At 52.1% G+C, this 26,778-nt stretch overlaps 1 protein-coding gene and 2 pseudogenes across 3 annotated transcripts; all 3 read right to left on the reverse strand.

Annotated features, from left to right (window-relative positions):
* Positions 1–5,451: 5,451 nt before the first annotated feature.
* Positions 5,452–23,515, reverse strand: LOC308235307 (leukocyte immunoglobulin-like receptor subfamily A member 6; annotated as a pseudogene). Its single transcript has 10 exons — positions 23,420–23,515; positions 22,957–23,241; positions 9,230–9,532; positions 8,718–9,014; positions 8,180–8,482; positions 7,806–7,901; positions 7,571–7,588; positions 6,472–6,579; positions 5,677–5,735; positions 5,452–5,598 (listed from the first exon to the last, which is right to left on the reverse strand). The product of its transcript is annotated as a leukocyte immunoglobulin-like receptor subfamily A member 6 (transcript).
* On the reverse strand, positions 9,577–14,979 carry LOC308235229 (leukocyte immunoglobulin-like receptor subfamily A member 6; annotated as a pseudogene). Its single transcript has 8 exons — positions 14,900–14,979; positions 12,753–12,802; positions 12,299–12,586; positions 11,850–12,152; positions 11,338–11,631; positions 10,152–10,417; positions 9,678–9,870; positions 9,577–9,596 (listed from the first exon to the last, which is right to left on the reverse strand). The product of its transcript is annotated as a leukocyte immunoglobulin-like receptor subfamily A member 6 (transcript).
* Positions 18,419–22,766, reverse strand: LOC308235230 (leukocyte immunoglobulin-like receptor subfamily A member 2; the record flags this gene model as incomplete). The annotated part of the gene is given in 6 exon segments (XM_080644014.1): positions 18,419–18,540; positions 21,436–21,738; positions 21,984–22,139; positions 22,142–22,176; positions 22,178–22,297; positions 22,711–22,766. Coding segments are annotated over 6 exon segments (792 nt in total).
* Positions 23,516–26,778: the final 3,263 nt, after the last annotated feature.

Below are 26,778 nucleotides of genomic sequence, written 5' to 3' on the forward strand. Positions count from 1 at the left end.
CCACCCTCATCCCCAGCTCAGCCCAGCACCTCTGTGCTCCCTCCTGGGCCCAGGGGTGAAGTAACAGCTGGGACATGGAACCTGGGGAGGACTCACCTGCCTGCACGTGGATCCTCTGGTCCAGACTGAGCCCTGGAAGAGAGTCCCTGTGAGAGATCTGCACCCGGACATCTGAGCTGATTCTCCTCCCATCATGGCTCCGTCCACTACAACTGCCAGACCCTGAGGTTCCCCATAAACAAGGGGGTGCAGCCCCCGCTCCGGCTCCCCCTCCTGCTGCCCCTCCCCATGTCCACAACTGACCGAGGCCGAGAAGAGCGGAGAGGAGGGACATCATGGCTTCTGCTCTGGGGGCTCCCGCTCTGCAGATGGAGGACACTCAGGGCCGGAAAAACAGAGACGCACGGGATGTGGTGGGTCAGAAGCTGCTGCCGCCCTTCCGCGTCCGTGAGCTGTGCACCCACTGCACGCGGACTCTCCCGCCCTGGGCCTGGCTCTGAGTTTCCCCAAACGAAGGGCTCAGGAGGAGAGAAGGCTCTCGGGGGACAGGTGCCCGATCCCTCCCGGCGCTGCAGGAATCTTTTCCTTTGTTGGTCTGGCCTTTGGGTTCTGTGAGGACAACTTTGAGTGGACTTTGCAGGGTCTGGTTGGTGCTGTTCGTCCATCCGGAAACAGTCTCAACTCCCACTGGACGTTTTCATAGCAGAGGTGTTAGTCGTTTATTCCTCATTGTTCACATGAAGCTCAACAATGGAACTGCCGATGGACCCAGCAGATCCCACTTGTGGGAACATATCCTCAGAACCCGAAACACCAATCAGAAAGCACGTATGCTCCCCTGTGTTCATCGCAGCGGTATTTACAATAGCTAAGACCTGGAAACAGCCCAGGTGCCCATCAAATGATGAGTGGATAAAACAGCTGTGGAACATGTATACCAGGGAATACTACACAGCTGTGAAAAAAAGGAAATCTTACAATTTGAGACATTATGGAGGGACCTGTAGATTATTATGCTAAGTGAAATAAGCCCTTTAGAGAAAGAGAAATGTCATATGATCTCACTTATATGTGGAATCTAATGAACAAAGGAACTCGATCAAAAAAATAAATCCAGAGGCATGTTACATGGAAGAAATGGACAGATATCAGGGAAGGGAGGGACACAGAAAAAGATTAATCAAGGAACTTACCTGCATATATGCATAGCTCAAAGCCATAGATATTAGTGTGCAGAAGGCCTGCAGTGGGGTGTGTGGTGGGTGGAGGGGGGCATATAGGCAGAGATGAAGGTCATCTGTAATAATGTCAATAATAATACAAAAGATACAGTATTATCTTGAAAGGGAAGGCTATCTATATATATAAAAGCCTCAGTGACCAACCAACTGGTTGACCGGTCACTATGATGCACACTGACCACCAGGGGGCAGACGCTAAATGCAGGAACTGACCCCTAGTTGTCCATGCGCTCCCACAGTGGGAGCACTGTTCAGCTGACCCATGTGAGCCCGTTACCGGGCTCACTGTTGGCGAGCGCAGCTGCAATGGTGTGAGACTTACCCGCCTCCGTGGTAGCACTACCGAGCGGTGGCAGGTGCAGTGGGCGGTCGGGATGAGCGGGAGTGGCCCGGCACCTGGACTGGGCTTGGGCTGCTCCTTGGCCGCCCGCTGCTCTGCACACTACTCCATCCCATGGGGGATGTCAGACTGCCGGATTCGGTCCGATCCCTCAGCCTGGCCTGCGAGAGGGTGCAGGCCAGGCTGAGGGCCCCCACCAGTGCATGAATTCGGGCCTCAAGTATAAAAAGAAAATTAAGAATGCTAATGGCAACATGATGGGAGACATACCAAGACAGGAGGAGAAATGGATTGACAGAGTGACAGATGTCAGAGGGGAGGGGGGTGGGAGGGGGGGAGGTGATGAAGAATGGGAAGCGATTCACTAAAGAACTTTTAAGCACCGCACATGGACACAGACAACAGTGCGGTGAGGGCCAAGGGAGGGGAAATGGGGTGGGTGGAGGCGGGCAAACAGAAGAAATGGGGGACCTCTGTAACAGCGTCAACAATAAAAATTAAATACATTTAATGATTTTGTTGTTTAGATTCCACATTTAAGTGATTTTATATGGAACCTGTCCTACTCCGACTGGCTTATTCCACTTCGCATACAAACCTCCAGGTCCACCCATGATGCGGCAAAAGGTAGGACTTCCATCCTTTTCCACAGCCGAGTAGTGCTCCATTGTGTCAACGTACCATTGCGTTTTAATCCACTCATCTACCGACGGGCACGTGGGCTGCTTCCACACCTTGGCTGTTGTAACTGAAGCTACAGTGAACGTAGGGCACGCGTACCAGGTGTATTCTTTCGAATGAGCGCTTCAGGGTTCTTCGATTCTCTCCCCAGAAGTGGAATCACTGGGTCAAATGGCAGTCCCACTTTGTTATGTTTTGAGGAGCCTCCATACGGCTTTCCACAGCGGCTGCACCGGCTGCATTCCCAGCAGCGGTGCACGAGGGCTCCCTCCTCTCCACATCCAGCACTTGCATTTCCCTGATGATTAGTGACTTTGTGAATATACCGCGGAGCGAGGGCAGGCTCTGCAAAAATGGTGCTGGGAAAATTGGACAGGCACATGGAAAAAGGAAGGAAGGAAGGAAGGAAGAAAGGGAGGGAGGGAGGGAGGGAGGGAGGAAGGAAGGAAGGAAGGAAGGAAGGAAGGAAGGAAGGAAGGAAGGAAAGAAGGGAGGGAGGGAGGGAGGGAGGAAGGAAGGAAGGGAGGAAGGGAGGAAGGGAGGAAGGGAGGGAGGAAGGAAAGAAGGGAGGAAGGGAGGGAGGGAGGAAGGAAGGAAGGAAGGAAGGGAGGAAGGGAGGAAGGGAGGAAGGAAGGAAGGGAGGGAGGAAGGAAAGAAGGGAGGGAGGGAGGGAGGGAGGGAGGAAGGGAGGAAGGAAGGAAGGGAGGAAGGGAGGAAGGGAGGAAGGGAGGAAGGGAGGAAGGGAGGAAGGGAGGAAGGAAGGAAGGAAGGAAGGAAGGAAGGAAGAAAGGAAGGAAGGAAGGAAGGAAGGAAGGAAGGAAGGAAGAAAGAAAGGAAATGTACTACCCACTTACACCATACACAAGAGTACAGTCAAAATGGATAAAAGACTTCAATGCAGCCGAAACCGGTGTGGCTCAGTGGATAGAGCGTCGGCCTGCGGACTGAAGGGTCCCGGGTTCGATTCCGGTAAAGGGCATGTACCTTGGTTGCGGGCACATCCCCAGTGGGAGGTGTGCAGGAGGCAGCTGATCGATGTTTCTCTCTCATCGATGTTTCAAGCTCTCTATCCCTCTCCCTTCCTCTCTGTAAAATATCAATACAATATATTTTTTTTTAAAAAAAAAGACTTCAATGTAGGTCACAAAGGCATCAAATTCCCAGGAGAGTGACCCTTCTTGCGTCGTCACCTTAGAAGCAGGCGAGGAGCAGAAGTTCGGACATATGAACAGATCACATTCAGCTCCTGTCGACCTGCACTTCCTGAGGCTGAGGACTTGGGGACCAGGGTGCTTCTGAGGAAGGGGAGGCAGGGACTGGGCCCAGCAGAGAAGGTCACAGGATGTGGGGGGCAGGGTCCTCACACCACGCGCGCACTGTTCACAGGCGCTTGCCTCACAGGAAGGTGACAACCTGCTTCTCACCCTAAAAACAGCAGGCGCTGAGGGTCTGACTGGAACCACATCTCCGAACAGCCTACATGTATTTGTTTTTTATTGAATTTTTTTGTTGACTGGGGTGACATTGGTTCATAAAATTATACAGGTTTCGGGTATACGATTCCACACCACGTCATCTGTACATGGTATTGTGTGCTTATCCCCCTAAGTCTAGTCTATTTCCACACCACTTACCGCGTTTTTACCTCCCCCCGCGCCCCATTCCCTCTGGCAGTCACCATACTATTGTCTGTGTCCATGAGTCTTTGCTTTTATTTCTTTGCTTAATCCATTCCCCTTCTCCCCCAGCCCATAACCCCCTCTCCTCTGACAGCTGTCAGTCTGTTCTCTGTATACACGAGTCTCTCTCCACTATGTTTTATTTTGTTAATTAGATTCCAAATATGAGTGAAATCATAGGGAACTTGTCTTTCTCCGACTGACTTATTTCACTTGACATAATGCTCTCCAGGACCATCCATGCTGTCGCAAAAGGTAAGAGTTCCTTCTTTATTTTACAGCTGCATATTATTCCATTGTGTAAATGTACCACAGCTTTCCTCTGCTGATGGGCCCTTGGGCTGTTTCCAGATCTTGGCTTTTGTAAATAATGCTGCTGTGATTACAGAGGGGCATAGATATTTGTGGATTTATTGATGATAAGCCATTCTGAAAGGTGTGTGGTTTCAATTTGCGTCTCTCTGATGATTAGTGATGTTAAGCATCTATTCACATGTCTACTGGCCATCGGTATGTCCTCCTTGGAGAGGTGTCTATTTAGGTCCTCTGCCCATTTTTTTAATTGAATTGTTTGGGGGTTTCTGGTGTTGAGCTTTATAAGTTCCTTATAAATGTTGGACAATAAGCCCTTATCAGGTGCATTGGCAAATAGTTCTCCATTCGGTGGGCTGTCTTTTCATTTTGTTGATGGTTTCCTTTGCTGTGCAAAAATGTATCCTTTCCTCCTTACACCTTCATTTAGAAAAACGTTTCTGTCATTTAACTAACCATTTTTTAATTGACCATTTTTATTAAAGCATAGTTGGCATACAATATCATATTAGTTTCCGGTGTACAACACAGATGTGATATTTATTATTGACTATCTTTTCTTCCCCTTCTCACCCATCCTTCCTCCCCTCCCATCTGGCAGTCATCAGTTTGTTATTTATTTCTGTGGGTCTGCTTTTGTTCCCTTTGTTTTGAGGATGTGAAAAATCCTAGAGATAAGTGACATCTTTCCTTGTCTGAATCCTTTCACTCAGCATAATACCCTCTAGGTCCATCCATGCTGTCCCACATGGCAGGATTTCATTCTCTTTATGGCTGATTTATATTCCATAGTGCATACACACCACATCTTTATCATCTAATTGTCTATGGATCTAAAGATTCAATGCGATGTTTTTTTTTCCCCCTAAATTCTTAACATGATAGATGAGGCCATTGATTTATTAAGGTTCTTAATTTTATTATTTCATAGTTTTGACATTACAATTTCAGTTAAAACATTCACTTGTTTTTGTTCACACGTTGGTTATTGAGAAGTCTGTTGCTTTGATTTCCAAATGTAGAGATATTGGCTTATCTTTGACTATAGAATGAGGTGACTCCCCGAGAGTCCCAGGGGCACCTCAGGTCTCCACGGTGGGTGGGGCACTAGCTGAGTGTCCAGGGGGGCAGCTTTCCTGCCTTCTGGGATCCCTGCAGAACCCCTCCTTGGAGTGTGGGGGTCTGAGTCCCTCCTGAGTTAGTGGATGGCTAGAGCAGCATACACACTGGGCTCTTCTGGGGCCTCCTCTGATAGGGAGGATGGGGGTGCACTTGTCTGCCGTCTAAGGGCCAAGAGGTTCAGCTGAGTGTAGGTCACATCCTGGGGAGCGTCAGATGCAGCAGCCTGGAGCAGGGGGAGAGAGAGAGATGAAACATGGTTGAAGTTTGAGAAGCCTCGAGGCCTGGGGAGGATGGGACCCACCTGACTGTCCATCTGTCTGTCCTCTTCTGCTTGTCTGTCCTTTGTGTCCAAAAATGCCCCTGACAGGGAAGAAGGAGAGGTGGTCATTACCTGCCTGAGTCTTGATGTTGAGCAGTTCACCTGGGCGTACAGACTCCCTGGGGGCCTTCAACAGTCTTGTTATACTGGAGATTGACAGTGAGATGGAACAGCGTCTCTTGAATCATTTCACTCAGCATAATACCGTCTAGGTCCATCCATGTTGTCCCAAATGGCAGCATTTCATTCTCTTTATGCATGGTTTATATTCCATAGTGCATACACACCACATCTTTATCATCGAGTTGTCTATGGATCTAAAGATTCAACGCAATGGTTCCTTTTCCCCTAAATTCCACTGTTGAAATCCTCCTGTCACTTATCCTCATGTTGCCAGATCCAGCAATAAATTAAAAAGATCATCCACCATGACCAAGAGGACTTTTTCTGGAGATGCAAGGATGGTTCAATATTCGTGAATCAATAAACGTGATACACCACATCAACACAATGAAGGATAAAAATCACATGATCTTATCAATAGATTTGGGAAAAGCACTTGTGAGAATGTTTCCTATTCATGAGACTGAAAAGGATGAAAGATGACCTTACCTCTGTGCATCTGTGCTGACAACGAGTGTATTCTTCCTAGGTTTTCTGATTTGAGATTCTGGAGATATCTTTTTCCCAGCTGACCTTCTTCATCTATTGGGTTTTCCTGTGCAGGTGCTCTGAGCTCCCCATTGTGTGACCCAGGTCACCCTCTTTTCTACTCACCTGAGGTCCTGCCTTTGTTCTGACGCCGATGTCGGAGGACAAGGAAGAGGAGAAGGGAGAGCAGCAGGACCAAGACCACCAAGACCCCTATCCAGTACCATTTGGAACCTAGGACATTAGTGACTTCATGAATGAGTCAATGATGCCCTTTAATGAACACCTACTGTGTGCGAGGCACTTGCTGGGACCTGTCATTTATCTCCTCTCACCTTAAAGCAGTCATGCACCAGGCATTGCTGACCCCACCACGCACTTCACTGAGGCCCAGAGAGGTTAACCACGTGCCCTTGGTCACCCATCCTGGACGGGACAGGGCTGGTACTGGAACCCAGGACTGAGGGTTCCCTGTGCTGTCCTCACACTGCCCCTCTTCCCCCACCTCCCAGGTGGACACCAGTTTCCTGCTCTGGGCTCCTCCTCTGCAGGGGCCTGTCCAGGTATCATCTGGAGCTGAGGGTCCTCCCTCATTACCCGCCCCCAGCACAGCAGGGACAGGAGGGGCAGGGTAAGGGATGGACTCTGAGTCTCTCCTGGGTCTGTCCCCACTCTGCAAGCTCTGACGCCCCCTTGGGAAGGTCGGGCTGGGCTGGGGCTCTGCCTTCCTGAGCTCTGTGAGGTCCTTATGTCACCTCATCTCCCAGCAGCCTGTGAGCAGGATGGGACCAGGGCTGAGCAGACAGGAGCCCCACACTCAGAGGAGAGAAGGGACCGCCCAGCCCCACAGCAGGAGCAGCAGAGCCAGGAGCTGAGCCAGGGCTGATCCACCCTGTTCCCTCCTCTGAGCTGAGCCTGAGCTGAGGGGGAGGACTGGGTACCCGGACCCTTGTCCTGCCTGTCCCTTCCTTATACAGTGTCACAGTCCCTGAGACAGAGGGGAAAGGCCCCATAACATCACGACCTGGGGTGTCCTGTGAGACCCCTCTCCTAGGAGGTCAGGGTCAGAACCGACAGGAAATCTAAGCTCTAGACAAGGATTCTCTCCTTTAAACTTGGAGACACTGAGGCCCAGACAGGGGAAAGAGTGTCCAAGTCAGCAAATCAAGAGGGACCTGAACCTCCACATGGCTTAGCCCCTGTCCCCACAGAGATCCCCACTTACCTGTCTGGGGGCCTGACCCTGTGGGTGGGAGAGACCGATCCTCAGAGCCTCCTGGGTTCAGGAGGTGTGGGGCTATCATCTCCCACATGAGCGCAGCTCCCCCTCCCCCAGCCTGCGCCCCCACATCTACCTCTGCATGACCACCCCACCCATCACCAGCCTCAGACACTGGGACTCCTAGCCACCCTGGGACACATGCCCATCCTTGAGGATCTGGGTCACTCGATCCCCTGACAGACTCTTAAAACTTCCTGGGTGCACAGAGCCTCCCGGGACTCACCAGCTGTGGAGGTGGGCCCTGTAGGTGGGGGGTTAGGGCCTCCAGAGGGTCCTGGAAGTGAGGACAGGAAGAGGGTGAGAGGCTGGGGCTGACCCTGGACCCCATTTAACACTGACACCCTCTTACATCTGTGCTGTGGCCCCTGAGACCTCCCACTGCTTCAGTATCCAGGTGAAGGGAAAGGGGGTACGTGGGGTGGGAGGGCCTCTAAGGAAAGGATCTCCTCAGGGCGACCATCCCGAGAGACCTTCACCCCAGTTCAGCCCGTAATTCTCCTGGGGACAGGACCCTGAGCTGACAGCTCAGCAGACAGTATCTGGGGCCCTCACCTGAGACCAGGAGCTCCAGGGGCTCACTGGGGAATGACAGCAGGAAGGGGGAGGAGATGAATGAGCTGTAGCACCTGTAGTTGCCCCCGTGGGCTGAGGTCACAGGGCTCAGGGAGAACTCTGCCTGGTACTGCTGAGCTCGGTGCTCTGATCTCAGACACAGGGGGGGATCAGATGCCCCCTCCTTGGACAGAAAGAACGTGTGCCTCCATCTCTGTGACTGACACCGCAGGGTCACGTTCTCTCCTGAGGCCACCCTGGGGCCTGGCTGCACCTTGAGGGAGGGTCTTTCAGGCAGGTGTCCTAGAGAGAGGGAGGGAGGGTGAGGGCTTCCCACCCACCTTGTTCTGCCCTGAGAGTCCCCCTCCTCTCTGTCTGTCTCTGTTGTCTCTAGGTATCTCCCTCTCCCCTACCATCCATGCCTCTCTCTCCTCTCTCCCTCCCTGGGGCCCTGCACCTGCATTCTGGCCTCACCACCTGAGACCCCAGCAGGGCCTGTGCGGAGTCTGGTCGCTGACTGATCCCACTGGCTCCTCACCTGCCACCAGGATGTCCAGGGTGTCACTGGGGGCCGACCACTCAGAGGAGAGGTTGTATCCACCGTAGCATCTGTACCGGCCCCCGTGGGAGCTGCTCACAGTGCCCAGGGGGAAGTGGGCCTGAGAGAGCCCAGCCTGGGGCTGCAGGACAAGGCTCTGGGGGAGGTCCCGTCCCCCCTCCTTGTGCAGAGCGAATCTGTCATAGCCGACATCAGAGCGACACTGGAGGGTCAGGCTCTGTCCAGAGGCCACGATGGGTCCCTGCTGGCTCAGGAGGGAGGGCTTCTGAGACTCACCTGGGGAGACCAGACATGAATTACAGGGGCTGCTCCTCCCATAAACCCCTCTCGTGGACTTGCTCCCAGGTCTCACTGTCTTTCTCTCGGTCTCTGGCCCAGGAGCCCCTGTAATCCCTTCACCCAACCCTCTCACATGGGGCTCCCCTCACAGCAAAGACGCCAACAACCTGGCTGGTAGCTCAGTCCATGGATGGGACAATAATGGGACTCACCTGAGACCAGGAGCTCCAGGGGGTCACTGGGGTGTGACCACACATGGGGCCTGTCCCTGTAGCAGCCATAGCATCTGAACGTCCACCTGTGGCTGGGGGTCATGGGGCCCACAGAGAACAGGGCCTGGGACTGCCCACTGGGCTGTGGCTGTGAGTCCAGGGCCCAGGAGAGCCTGTGATCTCCTTCCTTAGTCAGAATGAACCTGCCAAATCCCTCCCCTGAGCCACACTGGAGGGTCACGTTCCTTCCTGAGGTCACGACAGGGCTGGGCAGGGCTGAGAGGCTGGGTCTGCTGTAGGCTCCTAGGAGAGGAGGAGGCAGCATGTTAAATGGGCTCACACCTCCCTCATGTCCCCCAAGGCTGGGCTGTGAGAGGGAGACACCCTGAGAGCAGACCCCCTTCCTGAGGGCAGAGCCTGAGGCTGGGACCCCTCAGTGTCCTCTCACCTGTCACCACCAGCTCCAGGGGGTCACTGCGCTCTGACCAGCCAGCAGGGCTGTGATAGTAACAGCGATATCTCCCTGCCTGCAGTGCTGTCATATGTGAGATGGAGAACTTGGCCTTGTCCCCAGGCTCCAGTGGCTTCTGTCTGTCCCAGGGCACTGGGTTTCCCTCTTTATCCAGATAGTACTCCTGAGCCTGCAGGGTCCCCTGACACCAGATGGTCACAGAGCTCCACAAGGGGATCACAGGGCCCTGCTCTGCCCAGAGGGTGGGTTTGGGGAAGGTCCCTAGAAAAAAAAAAAGAGGCTACATTACAAAGGCCTCCCCACCTGCATCCCACAGCTCAGCCCAAGACTCTCTTATTGTCTTTCTTCCATCCTAGCCTCACCTCTCCTGGCACAGGGCCCTGAATGACTGAGCTCAGAAAGGACATGGGCAGGGGCCCTCACAATAGACCAGGAGCGCCAGGGGCTCACTGGGGAGTGACAGCAGGAGCTGTGTGAGCTGTAGCACCTGTAGGTGCCCCCTTGATCTGAGGTCACAGGGTTCAGGGAGAACTCTGCCTGGTACTGCCGAGCTCGGTGCTTTGATGTAAGATGCAGGGGGGGATCGGCTGGCCCCTCCTTGGACAGAAGGAACGTGTCCCTCGGTCTCTGTGACTGGCACAGCAGGGTCACATTCTCTCCTGAGGCCACCCTGGGGCCTGGCTGCACCAAGGGGGAGGGTCTGTCAGGCAGGTGTCCTAGAGAGAGGGAGGGAGGGTGAGGGCTGCCTGCCCACCTTGTACTTTAAAATCTATCTAATAATAGGATAATATGCAAATTGGTCAGGGTGCCATCATGTAACGACCAATCAGCAGGCTCTGTCCCTGCCCCCTGTGCTGGTTGGAGACATGAGGCTCACATCCTGACACCGGCAACGGTCCCGGGGCTTGAGGCTCGTGTCCCCGCCCCCCCCCCCTGCCCCGTCCTACCTCTTTGGAGCAATCTATCAAGGAGCCCCGGATGGGTGGGCAGGGCCTACCTCTTTGCAGCGATGGATTGTGGGGCTCCCACACTGTGACAGTGCACAGGCCAGGCTTGGGGACCCCTCCCCCCTGCCCTGCCTTGAGTGCACGAATTTCATGCACTGGGCCACTAGTGTGTGTGTGTGTGTGTGTGTGTGTGTGTGTGTGTGTGTGTGTATATATATATATATATATATATATATATATATATATATATATATATATATTGGTTACGAAGAGGAAAGGAGAGGGACAGAGTGATAGAAACATCAATGATGAGAAAGAAGAAAGAAGGTATGATCAACTGCCTCATGCATGCCCCCTACCTGGGCATTGATCCTGCAACCTGGGCATGCAACCTTACCTGGAATTGAACAGTGACCTCCTTGTTCATAGGTTGAAGTTCAACCTCTGAGCAATGCTGGGTGGGCTGCCTACCTTGATCTGACCTGAAAGTCACCAGGCCTCTCTCTGAGGACCCTTCTCTCTGTCTGTCTCTGCTTCTCTGAGTCGCCCCATCTCCCCTCCCACCCCCTGTCTCTCTCTGTCTCTCTTCCTCCAAGGGGTCCTGTACTTTCAGTCTGGACTGACCACCTGAGACCCCCAGCAGGGCCTGTGTGGAGTCTTGTCCCTGACTGAACCTACTGGCTCCTCACCTGCCACCAGGATGTCCAGGGGGTCACTGTGTCAAATACTCAAAGAAAAACTAGTTCTTACTCTAGCATATGTACCTGGCCCCCTGTCAGCCTCCCTGAGTGTCAGGGGGAAGTTGGCCTGAGAGAGTCCAGCCTGGGGCTGCAGGACAAGGCTCTGGGGGAGGTCCCATCCCCCATCCTTGCACAGAGTGAATCTGTCATAGCCGACATCAGAGCAACACTGGAGGGTCAGGCTCTGTCCGGAGGCCACGATGGGGCCCTGCTGGGTCGGGAGGTAGGGCTTCCCAGACTCACCTGGGGAGACCAGATGTGAATTACAGGGGTGGCTCCTCCCATAACCCCCTTCTCCTGGCCTGGCCCCCAGGTCTCGCTGTCTCTCTGTGTCTCTAGCCCAGGAGCCCTTGTGATACCCTGACCTCACCCTCTCACATGGAGCTCTACTCAAAGTAATGACCCTAATAATACCCCAGTTTGGTGCCTGAATCAATGGATGAGACAATAATGGGACTCACCTGAGACCAGGAGCTCCAGGGGGTCACTGGGCTGTGAGCACACCTGGGGCCTGTCCCTGTAGCAGCCATAGCATCTGAACGTCCACCGGTGGCTGGGGGTCACAGGACCCACAGGGAACAGGGCCTGTGACTGCCCACTGGGCTGTGGCTGTGAGTCCAGGGACCTAAAGGGTCTGTGATATCCTTCCTCAGTCAGAAGGAACCTGTGATAGCCATGCCCTGAGCCACACTGGAGGGTCACATTCCCTCCTGAGGTCACAACAGGGCCGCGCAGGGCTGAGAGGCTGGGTCTGCTGTAGGATCCTAGGAGAGGAGGAGGCAGCGTGTTAAGTGGGGCTCACACCTCCCTCATGTCCCCCAGGGCTGGGCTGTGAGAGGCAGACACCCTGAGAGCAGACCCCCTTCCTGAAGGCAGAGGCTGAGGCTGGGACCCCTGAGTGTCCTCTTACCTGTCGTCACCACCAGCTCCAGGGGCTCACTGCACTCTGACCAGCCATCAGGGCTGAGATAATAACAGTGATATCTCCCAGCATCATACTCTGTCAGGCTTGTGATGTTGAATGTGCCCTTGTCTATCAGATCTAGTGGTTTCTCTCCGCATCGGTGCAATGTGCTTCCCTCTTTGTCAAAACAGAACTCCTGGGCCTCCCCGGTCCCCCGACACCAGATGGTCACGGTGCTCCCCCGGGGCATCACGGAGTCTGGTTTTGCCCAAAGGGTGGGTTTGAGGAGGGTCCCTGGAAGGAAACCCAGAGGCTGCATTACCAAGACCTTCCCCACCTTCATTTCCTAGCTCAGAGCTAGAACCTCCTCTTCTCTCACCTCATCCCAGCACCTCTGTGTTCCCCCCTTAGCCCCAGGGATGAAGGAAGAGGAGGGACATGGAGCCTGGGGAGGACTCACCTGCCTGCACATGGGTCCTCTGGTCCAGACTCAGCCCTGGAAGAGAGTCCCTGTGAGAGATTTGCACCCGGACGTCTGAGTTGTTCCCTTCCCATCAGGGCCCGTCCACTCGAGCTGCCAGAGCCTGAGGTTCCCCATGAGCAAGAGGATGCAGCTGCCCCTCGTGCCCCCCTCCCTGTGTCCACAACTGACCGAGGCAGAAAAGAGTAGAGAGGATGGACTCCATGGCGTCTGCTCTGAGGGCTCCTGCTCTGCAGATGGAGGAAGCCTGAGCCTGCAGAACAGAGTCTCACAGGATGTGATGAGTTAAAGGATGTTGCAACCCTTCGGGGTTACCACACCCCACAGCCAGGGGAGGGCCCCACCCTGGGCCTGGCTCTGCATCTCCCCAGAATGAGGCTCACAGGAAGTCCAGGTTTCAGGAGGCAGCTCAACAGTGCCTGAGGTCTCACCTAATCCTCAGGGTCTCTTGTGTCTGTGGGTCTGACTCCTGCTCAGAGAGGGTGGGGTCCAGGTTCTGGTCCTGACTCAGCCCCTGAGAGTCTAGCTCTGAACAGCCCAATGGGACTGTGGGGAGCTCATTGAGGGAGCTCATTTATGAAAGACTCTGCTGAGCAGTTTCCCAGTGGCCTCAGCATTTCCATGACTTTCCCTGGTGCAAGGTCCTGGTAGGTTCCTATCCCTGCCAACCCTTTGTGTTTCCTGCCTTTTTAATGTTCCTTATTCAGTGTAGGTATTGGTAGCATCCTGTGGTTTGATACATGTTTATTTCTTCAATGACTTATAAAGCTCAGCACCTTTTATTAAAATTTTTTCTGGTTACTCCTCACCTGAGGATATTATTTCCAATGATTTTTAGAGAGGATGGAAGGGAGAGGGGGAAGGAGAGAGAGAAACATCGATGTGAGAGAGACGTGTCAATAGGTTGCATCCCACATGAGGGCCGGGGATCAAACCTGCAAGCAAGGCACATGCCCTTGACCCAGAAGCAAACCTGTGACCCTTCAGTGGTCAGACTGATGGTCTAACCACTGAGAAACACCAGCCAACGCCAGCTCATCACCTTTACATACTGTCACTGCACATTGGCATGTCAGGATCAGTTGCTTGTTGACGTTTTTTGCTTGCTTTTCCATTGCTTTCTGCTGCCACATAACAACTTGTACATGTGTCCTAATGACCTGAATGCCAGTCCGTGGTCTCATTTTGGCATCGCAAATATTGTCTTCACTGTCTCGCTGTGTCTACAAGGAACAGAAGTTCTTCTTCTAAGTGGATTCCACTGTGTCCATGTCCCCCCCCCCTAAGTTTGTGTTGTTGTGTCCACATAGAGGAAAAATGGGTCTGCCATAAGTTAGTAAGATAGTTCCCCCCTTTTCTTTCCGCAAAAGAAGAAGTAATTGGTTTATTTTTCACATTTTGATCTGTCACCCATTTGGCATTACGTATGGTAAATGCTGTGAGGCAGGTAAGACCTTCACGGTGTCACACAGACTCACCGACTGTCCCTGCACCACCTGATGGAAAGGCCATGACCTCCCCGCTGCATGGCAAGGGTCTGTCACGATTCAGGTGACTCCACAAGAGGGGTCTGACCTGGAGTCTTTTTTCTGCTCCTTTGGATGAGGCGTCTCCGCTTTTAAATCTCTCAAACCTCCACCATCTCCATCCGCATTGAATGGCTGGGTTCGTTTCCTCCGTATCTCAGTCGAGAAGAATTCTCACCATCTTTGTGGGGGAGGCGTTGTTATTGCTGAGACGTCAAGGGAGGAAGTGGCCTGCTCAAGTGTCCTCCAACCACTCAGCTGGTAGCGCCACAACTGATATTTACTGGGTCTGTGTGTGTTACTGCCTTGGAACAGGACTCCTATGAATGTTGTTTTTGTCTGAATCCCGAAGAGTCTCCACAGCTTGAAGAGGAGAGTGACACCCGGCCTTAAAGGTGCTCTCAAGGGGCAGAAATGACTCAGATGATTGGCCCCCAGAACATGGAGAGATCCCACTGCTCACAGAGACAGAAAGTCAGGTGGAACCTGTGTGAGATGTAGGACCTGTGTCCCAGGGCCAGGAGGAGATGCTGAGCTTCCTGTGGGAGCAGATGCATCTTGCACAGCCCCAGGCTCCTCCCTCCCCACCCCTGGGCTCACTGTCCTGAGGGCTCCTTCATGTCCCCAGTCACCAGGGCAGGGAGGGAGGTCACCTTCACATCCCCCAAGGCAGCCGTCATGTCTACCACCTTCTTGAGCTCTGAGCTCCACACCCTCACTCCCCTCTCCAGTCCACACTCCACATTGGCCCTTGCCACTCCCTTTCAGAAGCTGTTTATGCCTAAAACCCTTCCATGGTCCTCACTGTCTTCAGGGTGAGTCCAGACTCTTCCTTCTGAACTCAAGGCTGTTCATTGTCATCAGATGTGACCCTCCCACCTCAGCTCTCACCTCTGCTTCCCTCAGACAGATGGATATAGCTGCCCATGAACACACACACACACACACACACACACTATCACACACACTCACACACACACATACACACACTATCACACACACTCATACACCTATACACTTACACACACATAAGCATACACACTTAAGCACTCTTACATACATACATACACTCACACATACACACTCACATTCATTTGCTCACATAGACTCACACACACTCATGTCTGCATACTCTTACACACATATATTCACTCATACACACATACCCACTCTCATTACTAGTCACACAACTCTCACAGACATATATGCTCACAAGCATACACACTCAGACACTCACACACATATACACTCACACACACATACACAGTCACACTAAAACAGCAACACACATATGTACTCAAACACTACACACTCACATGTACACACCAACTGACACATACATAGGCCCATAAATACTCAAACACACACAATACACACACCCACACCCCAAAACACACACATACACCTTCACACACACACACACACACACACACACACACACCACTCTCAAACATTCACATATACATTCATACACCCCACCCACATATACACTCACACACACTCACTCACACATACACATTCACACAAACACTCACACTCTCACACACACTCACAAGCACACATGGCTTTTAATTTTTTCATTTTATAGGTTTGCTGTATAATATTTACATTATCATTTAATCTAAAACTTTCACTTCTGTTTGGGTTCACACATTGATTATTTTGCTAAGTCTGTTGCCTTATTTCTGAAATGCAGGGAATACATTTTGGAAATGAATGTACGGTGTTTCAGGTCTAGGAGGATTAAACAGAAGGCGGCTCTGTTCAGATGGGCTCAGGAGACTCCATGAGGAGGCCCGATGTGGTCCTAACCCGGGTTGTGTCGGGGGAGGGGAGGAGGTTCACTGGGATGAGTTTGGTTGGAGGAGGCATTGGCCTCACTGGGACTGGAGAGTGTAGCTCAGCCTAATCATCAGCAGCATGGACTGCAGGGTAGAGATCCCTGGATGTGGCTGGAGTCAGGGGAGCCCCAATGGACAGGGATGGTTGGTAACAGGTACGTTTGGGGCCATGAGAATGAAACACCTGAGCCGACAGTGAGGGTCTGAAGGAGGCCAGAAGGAGGCTGATGGGGTCACACCAACGAGCTGTCCTGGGTCTTCACCTGAGCTTGTGTATGGGGAGAACTGGGTCACAGAAAGGAGAACCAGGAGCCAGAACTGTGGGATTGGTCCAGTGTGTGAGGGGGAGAGAGGGGAGAATGGAGGGCTCCTCCTCTCTCCTCCTTGGCTGCCTGCAGGAGCCACTGGGGCTGTGCCAAGGTTGCTGACCCCAAGAGGAACAGGGGGCCTGGGGGACATTACAACACTGTCAGTCACCCACAGAGGCAACCAGCACCGCCCTCCAGGAATGGGTGTGTGCTGCTGCTTCTCCCTATCACTTCCTCTCTCTGACTTCCTTTTTTGTGAGCAGAGCTCCTGCTCTCCAGCAAACCTTCAGAGTCCTTTCTGCCTTCTCACCGCCTCTTGTCCCCCAGACTGTACTTCTTTGTCTACTGCTGTTTATTCCATCTCCATGCTTTGGGTAGAATAGTATGTGGGAGACAATTCCCAGGTTGTATTCTAAGACCTGGGGACACATTGAGCTAGTTTGTTTGTTTGTTTGTTTGTTTGTTTGTTTGTTTTTTGAGCATCTATTTTGAGCCAGTCTCTTCTCTTCCTCTTTGTGTGTTGGGCAAAATTGTGAAACCTCACTTCTGAGGATTGTTATGAGGATTGGCAGTGCCTGAGACACAAAGAGCCCCAATCTGTTGTCATTTTCTTTCTTTTTTATAAATATATATTTTATTGATTTCAGAGAGGAAGGAAGAGGGAGAGAAAGAGATAGAAACATCAATGATGAGAGAGAATCATGGATCAGGCGCCTCCTGCAAGCCCCACACTGGGGATGGAGCCCACAACCCAGGCATGTGCCCTGACCTGGAATCCAACCATGACCTCCTGGTTCATAGGTCAACGCTCAACCACTGAGCCACGCCGGCCGGAAATCTGGTGTCATTTTCTGACCTGATGAAGGCATGTGTGTGAGAAACGTGTGCTGGGAAGGGCTGTGTGGAAGCCGAATGTGGATCCCCCAAGCGTACAAGGTAAATCGGAAGCTGTAGTGCATCCTTGGCTGAATGGCAGATGAGCGCAGACAAAAGGATGCAGGGATGGTGGGTCTCAGCCTGGATGCTAGACTCAGCCCAAGTCAGGAGTGAAGGTGGAAATTTCATCAGTGGGTTGGTCCGTAAGCACTAAGGCACTTAGGGCACCTCTGACCTGGTGAGAGTCCTGTTTTCATAAAACTCCACAGACACCAGTGGTGCAACCTCCAAGGTATAAGGGAGCTGTAGGGAACCATGCGTGTTTCACTTGCATTTCTTTTTATTGAAGCAACAGTCACGTAACATACAATTGAGCCTTTTACAAAATGAAATTCACTACAATGCAGTAACTACACAATGTCCCAATGACAACGTCTACCTTGTTTCAAGAGTTTTTAAAATCCACCCTGCCCCCCTCCAAAAACTACCCCCCAAAAAAACAACAACAACAAACAGTCCATCACCCATCTGTCCTCCTGCTCAACCCCAGACAAACCAATCAGATTTCTGTTTCTGTGGGGTTCCTTCTCCTGGACATTTTGCATAAAGAGAATCACACAAAACTTGATTCCAGTTGTGTCCGGTTTCTGTCACTGAGCTGCATTATTATGATGTTTTCCCACTATGGAACAGGTACCCTTTGTTCTTTATGGTTTAAAAAAACAATCCCAGGGTTGTGAAGATCCCTCATTTTGTAGGGATGGATGTGACCCAGCATGAAGGTGTGTATAGATGTGAATCCAAACCAGCCATGTGGGAGGGACCTTCACATCACAGGGTGAGAATAAAAGGGCAGTGGAAGCCAGTCAGCAAGGTCAGCAAGGGAGGGAGAGCACCCAGGTGGATGGAGGGAGAGTACTCTACAGGCCCATGTTCTCCTGCACCCAAACCTCACCTACCACCTCTGCTTCCCTGCACATCCTCAGCAGACAGTTTCCCCAACTATGGTCCATATTCTCTTTCAGCACCTTCTGGGATCCTCAGATGGGCTCCAAGGCTCCCCGACTCTGAACGGTGCATTGTTCCCTCTGTGTTCACATCCTGGCTGCATGGAGGGCCCTTTTGGTGTCATTTCGAGCATCAAATAGCAGCACCCCGAGGACCACCAGGATCAAGCCAGCCACACCTATTCGGATAAGATTCTCCACTGTGTAGTCTTGGGGATGGAAAAAGAAGAATTATGGGTAAAGAAGTCTCAGAGGTCATGGCAGACCCAAATCTCCAGGATTTTGATGTTGAACCTGAACTCCCACCTCCCCTTGACATCAGCATCCCTCTGATGTCTGAACTCAGCACCTGCTCTGAGTCACCTTGATAAGAGTTAGCTGTGCCCAAGAACTGAGGATGAGTAAGAAATGGTCTCAGTTCAGAAATAACAAGAGCTGTGTGTTCTGTGTTCAGTCTGAGGATCAAGACCCCATGAGCTTATTCCCCTAAAGCTGAGAGATACCCTGTTCTCAACAGCTGGGGACCCAGGTTCCATGGAGGAGGGGTTGCTGTCAGGGGCTCCTGAATCTCAGGAGCATGAAGGGGTGAAAGTCTGGGCTGGGTCTCCTTCACCCCACCCTGCCCAGGCACCTCCTCTTATAGGTCTACTATGTTCATCCTCACATGAAGTTGTTCATCTATTGGTTCTTTTATTAACTCACTTTATTTTACAATAACAAATACCTACAGTGGTAGATGTATTTTCCAGATGAAAAATATGGTTATGTGGATGCTAATCATGTGATTTTTTTTAACTCAAAAGACAACTAAGGTCAAAACCAAGGAAGTCCACACTTTTGGTTCAAATTTAAGTCACAGAGAAAATCCCCCTAATTTCAATATTTACTGAGCACCAAAAGTAGGAAATTAGGTCAATCTCTTACCCCATTTTTATATAAATCCCATGATGTAAACAGAACTTATGGACCTCTCCTCATTACAGTGACCCATGCAATAACTCTAAACGTCAGCTCCACAATTCAGAAAACGCACAGGGACGATCAGCGTCACTCAGTTGGGTTAATATCCAAATGGGTGACACCAAGAAGCCTTTGTAATGTGTGTCATGTGGTTAAAAGTCAGAGAAAAGATAATGATGGGGGGACGTGCATCTGTCAGGAAAAGAGAGCATTCCTAGTAAACCCTAACGAAATAGAAGAACGGATTGGAACAAAGCGGCCCATAGTGCTTTCAATAAAAATGCAAATTTGTAAATGGATTTGCCTTGACATCACTCTGGGTGTGAATTAAGCTGTTTTCCGGAAGAGAAACTCTGGAACATTTTAATCCCTCATTTCATTGTCTTAGGTGTGGAGTGAGAAAAATAGGTATGCCATCGGGAATAAAGAAGTGACATTTTCCTGGCCTGGTGGCTACTATAATTTTTTCACCATGTTGGAGGGATCAACTGAAAAACAGTCCACAGGGAGAGAGTCTTTGGGAGGCTAACAGGTCATAATATAAGTATGCCCAAACCTAGAGCTTTCCTATGTGCACTTACTACCATTTAGAAAATCTACAGGAATCACACCGCTTACTCACAAATTACAATGTTAGGTGTGCAATTCTCTACGTGGGCTGTGCATTCACTCAATTTTACAAATAGCTATCACATGCTTCCAAGGTTCATGCATAAAGCTCATTTTAAAATGTGAGTGATAAGAAGACTTTATATAAGCAAGAAGTTGTTCTCCATAACAAAGGTCTGGTATTAATCTACTCCCAATGAGAAGAGGAAGAGAATATTTATATTTCAATCTGGACTCCATATAATGTAAGTTAAATTGTGAGCTTATAGACTGAAGTATGGCCTGAAGATTCTCTAAAAAGAGCCACGATAGACCCGTGTGCCCAGAAACACTGAGCAGAGGTGAATGCACAGAGTCTGGGCAGGAACCCCCTAGTCCCTCATGAGCCCTGCATGGTCCCCCCTGAGTCTCAGGTGAGTACTGAGGGCCTGCAGGCCTCCAGGTGAGCATAGGGCCTTGCAGAGTGGTGCCCACAGGTGGGGCACACTTCTCACTACAGCAAGGTGTCCAGTGGGGACGGCACCGTCACCCACAGCAGGTCTCACCTTGGCCAGAGCAGCCACCTGTCCTGCTCTGAGAAGGCTCAGGGACCCCACCTGTGTGGTGAGGGCTTCCGTCCAAGGGGCTCTAGAAATGAGCAGCTGAGGAAGTGTCCCCCTGTCCTCTCTCCACCTCTCCTGGCCTCTCCTCCCCCATCAGCCCAGCCATCGTCCCTGTGGGACAAGCCAGGCCTGGGCACCAAAGGCTGCCTCTTCTCCATCTCCCACTCCACACACTCTCCACCCTGCTTAGGGACCGGGCGCCAGGCGAACGATGCAGGGCTGCTGGCTTTTAGTGAAAACCCCACAGATTCTGTGTGGAACCAGGAGGAGCTGAGATGCTACGTGGGAGTTTCCAAATCTTTGGTGTCTCCGTAACATTGTGGCTTCTCTTGCTGAGCTGAGGCCCAGGCCTTGTGCATACTCAGTGTCTCCCTCAGCTTTTCAGTCCCTACAAGGTCACAGTGACTGGGAGCAGCAGGACAGGCCCAGAGAGGCTGCACCTGGAGCAGGTCCAGGACAAGCCAGGTGTCAGGTGCCCCAGGAAGTCAGGAATGAAAGCTCCCCTGCAGGCCATGGCAGGCAGCCCCCTTGTTCAGAGGGAAAAGGTTCTCAGAGTTCACCTCCCAGGAGAGCTGAGCCCACACACACTCAGCCCCATTTCCGGGGTCCCGCCTGTGGGATGTCCCCCTGGGAGCAGCGATGCTCTGGTCTGAGTTGGAGCCACCAGAAGTCAGGTCACTTCAGTCTAATCTCACTTCCTCTTAGCTTCACCCCAATAGTACTGCCTCCCTTCCTCCCTCAGGCCTGGCTGAGACTGCAGGACCAGGCTGTCCCAGGGGAGGGAGGTCCCCGTCAATGTCCACCCTTTCACGGATAACCCTTCTCTGTGGAACCACCCAGTGCTCCCACTGCTTCCATCGCATCTCAAACGTTGCTGGGGACAGAGACAGAGATGACTTTGGAGCTCAGAGAGGACAGGACAGGGCTGCTCACCTGAGACCAGGAGCTCCAGGGGCTCACTGGGGAGTGACAGCAGGAAGGGGGAGGAGCTGCGTGAGCTGTAGCACCTGTAGGTGCCCCCCTGGGCTGAGGTCACAGGACTCATGGAGAACTCCGCCTGGTACTGCTGTGCTCGGTGCTCTGATCTCAGATGCAGGGGGGGATCGGCTGCCCCCTCCTTGGACAGAAGGAAAGTGTCCCTCCGGCGCCTTGACTGACACAGCAGGGTCACGTTCACTCCTGAGGCCACCCTGGCGCCTGGCTGCACCGAGAGGGAGGGTCTGTCAGGAAGCCATCCTAGACAGAGGGAGGGAGGGTGAGGGCTGCCTGCCCACCTTGTTCTGGCCTGAGTATCACCAGGCCTCTCTCTGAGGACCCTTCTCTCTGTCTGTCTCTGTTTCTCTGAGTCTTCCCCCCACCCCCATCTCTCTCTGTCTCTCCCTCCCTGGGGCCCTGCACTTTCATTCTGGCCTCACCACCTGAGACCCCCAGCAGGACCTGTGCAGAGTCTGGGTCCCTGACTGAGCCCACTGGCTCCTCACCTGCCACCAGGATGTCCAGGGGGTCGCTGGGGGCCGACCACTCAGAAGAGAGGTTGTATCCACCGTAGCATCGGTACCGGCCCCCGTGGGAGCTGCTCACAGTGCCCAGGGGGAAGTGGGCCTGAGAGAGCCCAGCCTGGGGCTGCAGGACCGGGCACCAGGCGAACTATGCAGGGCTGCTGTGATCCCATCCCCCCTCCTTGGACAGAGCAAATCTGTCATAGCCGACATCAGAGCGACACTGGAGGGTCAGGCTCTGTCCAGAGGCCACCATGGGGCCCTGCTGGTTCAGGAGGGAGGGATTCCCAGACTCACTTGGGAAGACCAGATGTGAATGACAGGGGCTGCTCCTCCCATCAACCTCTTCTCCTGGCCTGGCCTCAGGTCTCACTGTCTCTGTCTGTGTCTCTGATCCATGGACCCCTGTGTTCCCCTCACCCTCTCACATGGGGCTCCCCTCACAGCAAAGATTCCAATAATGTATCTGATCCCTCAGTCCATGGATGAGACAGTAATGGGACTCACCTGAGAACATGAGCTCCAGGGTGTCACTGGGGTGTGACCACACCTGGGAGCTGTTCCTGTAGCAGCCATAGCATCTGAACCTCCACCTGTGGCTGGGGGTCAAGGGCCCACAGGGAACAGGGCCTGGGAATGCCCACTGGGCTGTCGCTGTGAGTCCAGGGTCCAGGAGAGACTATGATCTCCTCTCTCAATCAGAACGAACCTGTCAAATCCCTGCCCTGAGTCACACTGGAGGGTCACATTCCCTCCTGAGGTCATGACAGGGCTGGGCAGGGCTGTGAGGCTGGGTTTGCTGTAGGATCCTAGGAGAGGAGGAGGCAGCGTGTTAAATGGGGCTCACACCTCCCTCATGTCCCCCAGGGCTGGGCTGTGAGAGGGAGACACCCTGAGAGCAGACCCCCTTACTGAGGGCAAAGCCTGAGGCTGGGACCCCTGAGTGTCCTCTCACCTGTCACCACCAGCTCCAGGGGGTCACTGCGCTCTGACCAGCCAACAGGGCTGTAATAGTAACAGCGATATCTCCCAGCATCACGCTCTGTCATGTATGTGATGGAGAACTTGGCGTTGTCCCCGGGCTTCTGTGGATTCTGTTTTTTCCATGGTCGTGGGCTTCCCTCTTTATTGAGATGGTATTCCTCAACCCCTGGAGACCCTTCACACCAGATGGTCACAGGGCTCCCACAGGGGATCACAGTGCCTGACTCAGCCCAGAGGGTGGGCTTGGGGAGAGTCCCTGGAAGGAAGCCAGTATCAGGGCCACAAGACATTCTCACCCTCAGTCCTCAGCTCTCGGTCCAAGATGCCCCCCATCTGTCATTCCAGAACTGTTCTCCTCCATCCCCAGCTGCTCTTGGGCTAGACCCTTGTCCCCAGGGAGGAGTGGGACCTGGGACACCTGGGGGCAGACTCACCTGCCTGCACTGGAGTCCTGAGGCCCACACTCAGTCCTGGAAGAGAGTCCCTGTGAGAGATTTGCCCTGAACCCTGAGCAGCACCCTCCTCCCCATGAGCCCACGAGTCCTGGGGTCCTGACAGACCAGGGCTTTCTTCCCTATCTAAATCTTACCGAGGCAGAGCACAGCTACGAGGGTGGTGATCATGGTGTCTCCTCGCTCTGGTGAGGGGTGTGCAGATGGAGACGATGATGCCCTCTAGGCAGACAGAGAGGATGTGGGCACAGGGAGCCTGGCCCGTCCTCTCTCATGATTGTCACGTCAGCAGCCCACAGGCGAGGGCACAGCCTCTCTCTAGCAGCCTGGTTCTCACTTTCATGGTGAAGCAGGAAATAGACCCAGAGTCTCCCTCCTGAGATGCCCCTTGCAGGTGAGGTGACCCAGGGCAAGTTCTTCCCTGTCACAGCCTTCCCCACGGGGTCTCCTTCCTTCTCAGTCCGTCCATCAGCACCTCCCTGTGGTTCTCACCATGGACAGTGTGACCCTGGCCCTGGAGACACTTCAGGAAGATGTGGGTCCCTGTGGCCTGCACAGCTCAGATCAGCAGGGACACACTCACCCTCCAACTGTACAGCTCAGGGCGATGTCCCTGTGATAATGAGCACAGAGGGAAATGCAGGGAAATAAGGGAAGGAAACATGTCTCTTCTATGGCCCCAGATTGTAGCTTTCTCTCTATCACACCCCCTCCATGGACTTCTCCTTTTCTTGCAACGCCATCCACCCCAGTTTCTTGGAAATAAGATATGGCTCATTCCTGCCTCCACAGTGATCCTTGTTCCTTAAGCAGAGCTGCCCCCTCATCCTGTCCTCCTCTCTTCAGCTTTTGGGGTCAATGAGGGGTCTAGTGCTCTGATGTAGGGGACAAAGTTCATATTTATTTCAATATTTCACTATCATTCATGGTCTGTGTGACATTGAGCAGTACCAGCCAATCTCTGCACTTCAGGTTCCTGGTGTGAAGCACGTAGGCATGAAGCCAAATTCTCAGAGTATTGTGGGATTTGGTGATGTCTACGATGTGGGAGGGATCAGCCCTTGATAATGTACAGACCTGATTAAGATGTGTGGGATATGACACAAGACGATCAATGTGTCACATTTCACAGTCAAAATGAGGGGTGGGTGTGTCCACGCAAGAGCCCTCATCTGTTCCTAATGCTGAGAAATATTCTACGCTAATATTTCTAAAAGATGTAGCCACAGTCAATGCAGAGGAAGTGAAATGAAAGTTCCTCAAACAGAGAGGGAACCACAACAAATGAAAAGGATCAAAGAGGAGTGGCCACTGGTGACCACAAGTGGTCATCTGTTTGGAGTTCTCCACCTCCGTGTGGACAGGAGAGGGACCCCAGGGTCATCACCGGCAGAGAGGGGATCTGGAATAAGGTGATAGTTGGGTTGCCCCATTTCTCACACGTGAGAATGAGCATTGAGGCATCTCTATGCACTGACCCATCCCAGGGTCAGCACTGAGCCGAGTGTGTGCGTGCGTGTGTGTGTGCGTGTGTGTGTGTGTGTGTGTGTGTGTGTGTAACAGATTCAATCCAGCTTAGTCCAACAGGAGCGTCTGTCCAGGTGTGAGTGTGAGGCTCACATTGGAGGCATCCCTGCTGGGCACATCACAGTCAAAAGCTGAGTTTGGGAGAGTGGATGCTGCAACTCTCCATCCCCTTCAAGATTCCAACATCAGGTGAGCCCTGGGGGTAACTCTCTGTGGAGAATCAGGTGTGAACACCTACAAGGAATAGACATCAACAAGTACTCTAATTATGAAAAATAATGCTAAGAAAGGCTGCCTACAGAGTCTTTAATGCAGGTAATCATATATGATAAAACAGAACACTAGGAATATAAGAAACTCATTTTAATCAAAGATTGTTGAAATGTCAGAAACAACGAAGGTGAAAATTGAATTATTGGAACAACCCCAGGGCTTATATGATAAAAGTGTAGAGAATTGTGGAAAGGCATTACTTAAATGTCATAGCAGCAAAAGGAATAAAAATAAAAACGTGATTTGATTTAACACTATCAAAAAAAAATTTTTTTCACCCAGGAGAAGATACAGCTGAAGATACAATAACAAAATTGGAAGACAACATTGAGGAAATCCTATATAATAAAAGGCTAATATACAAAAACTTGTCCCCTCTACCTGATGTTCATCCAGGTGGTGGGGACATGCCAGCCAATTTCCCATGGCCCCTCCCCCACGTCCAGTCCTACCTCCAATCACCCCTGATCAGCTCAGGGGTGGGGCCGGACTGCCAACCTCTCAAACGCCACCCCCAGCCGGCCCACCCAATCAGTCCCAATAGGGGCAGGATGGCTGGATCCCACCCGTGCATGAATTCATGCACCAGGCCTCTAGTTTTGTAGAATGCAATACAGAGAGACTGGAATTGAACACTTTAGATGCATGGGAATAGAGAGTTCTGGTCAAGATGGTTGTGTAAGTAAGCATAGTAATTGGAACCTCCCATAATCACATCAAATTACAGCTAAACTACAGAACATCCGTCATTCAGAACGGCCTGAAATCTAGCCCAACAGAAGTTTACAATTGAGTGGATACAGAAGCCAAATAGAGACTGATAGAGACATGGGGAGGAAAATGGGCTGGTCCCATACCCACGTGTGGTGGTTAAACATGGAGGATGGGAGACTTGGTTGTGAAGGTCCTCCCTCAGTTGTGAGGGGTCCCCAACCAACATCAGAACCCCCAGCCCAGGGTTACAGTGCTGGCAAGAGAAGTGCCCATGACTTTTGTTTGTAAAAGCCTGCGATGATTGTGGTTGAGCGAGACAGAGGGTTTCTGGAGTCCCGGGTGTTCCTCTTAAAGGGCCTGTGAACACATTTACTTGGACTCCCATGCCCTGAAGCTCTCCAGGACCTACGTTGCAGCTTGAAAGGTACCAGGGACGTACAGGGAGGACTTAATTGTCATCAGGACTGAAGCTGAGGGGGCAGTTTCCTCCCAGACAGAAGTGCTGGCAGATGTACAGGAATGGAAAGAGAAGGGCCATGTGTGTGGTTTCAGGAGGAATGGGGTGAGGATGACATTGGCTACAGACCTAGGGGCCAGTGAGCGGCTATTTTTCAGAGAAGCAGAGAGAACACGCAGTGTCAGATGCATGAATATGCACATGAAACGTGTGTCTTCATAGTTCGTGTCAAGTGGAGGAAACAGATGAGAACTGTCTTTATTGTACACCAGCTCTCCTTTACAAATAAAAAAGGCCAACAGATATGGTAAAAGTACACTGAAGGAGTGAATTGTGAGTGAAGAATTTATTAGCACCCAAATTATTATAT

The sequence above is a fragment of the Plecotus auritus genome (genome assembly GCF_963455305.1).
Source record: "Plecotus auritus genome assembly, chromosome: 10".
NCBI classification, from domain to species: domain Eukaryota; kingdom Metazoa; phylum Chordata; class Mammalia; order Chiroptera; family Vespertilionidae; genus Plecotus; species Plecotus auritus.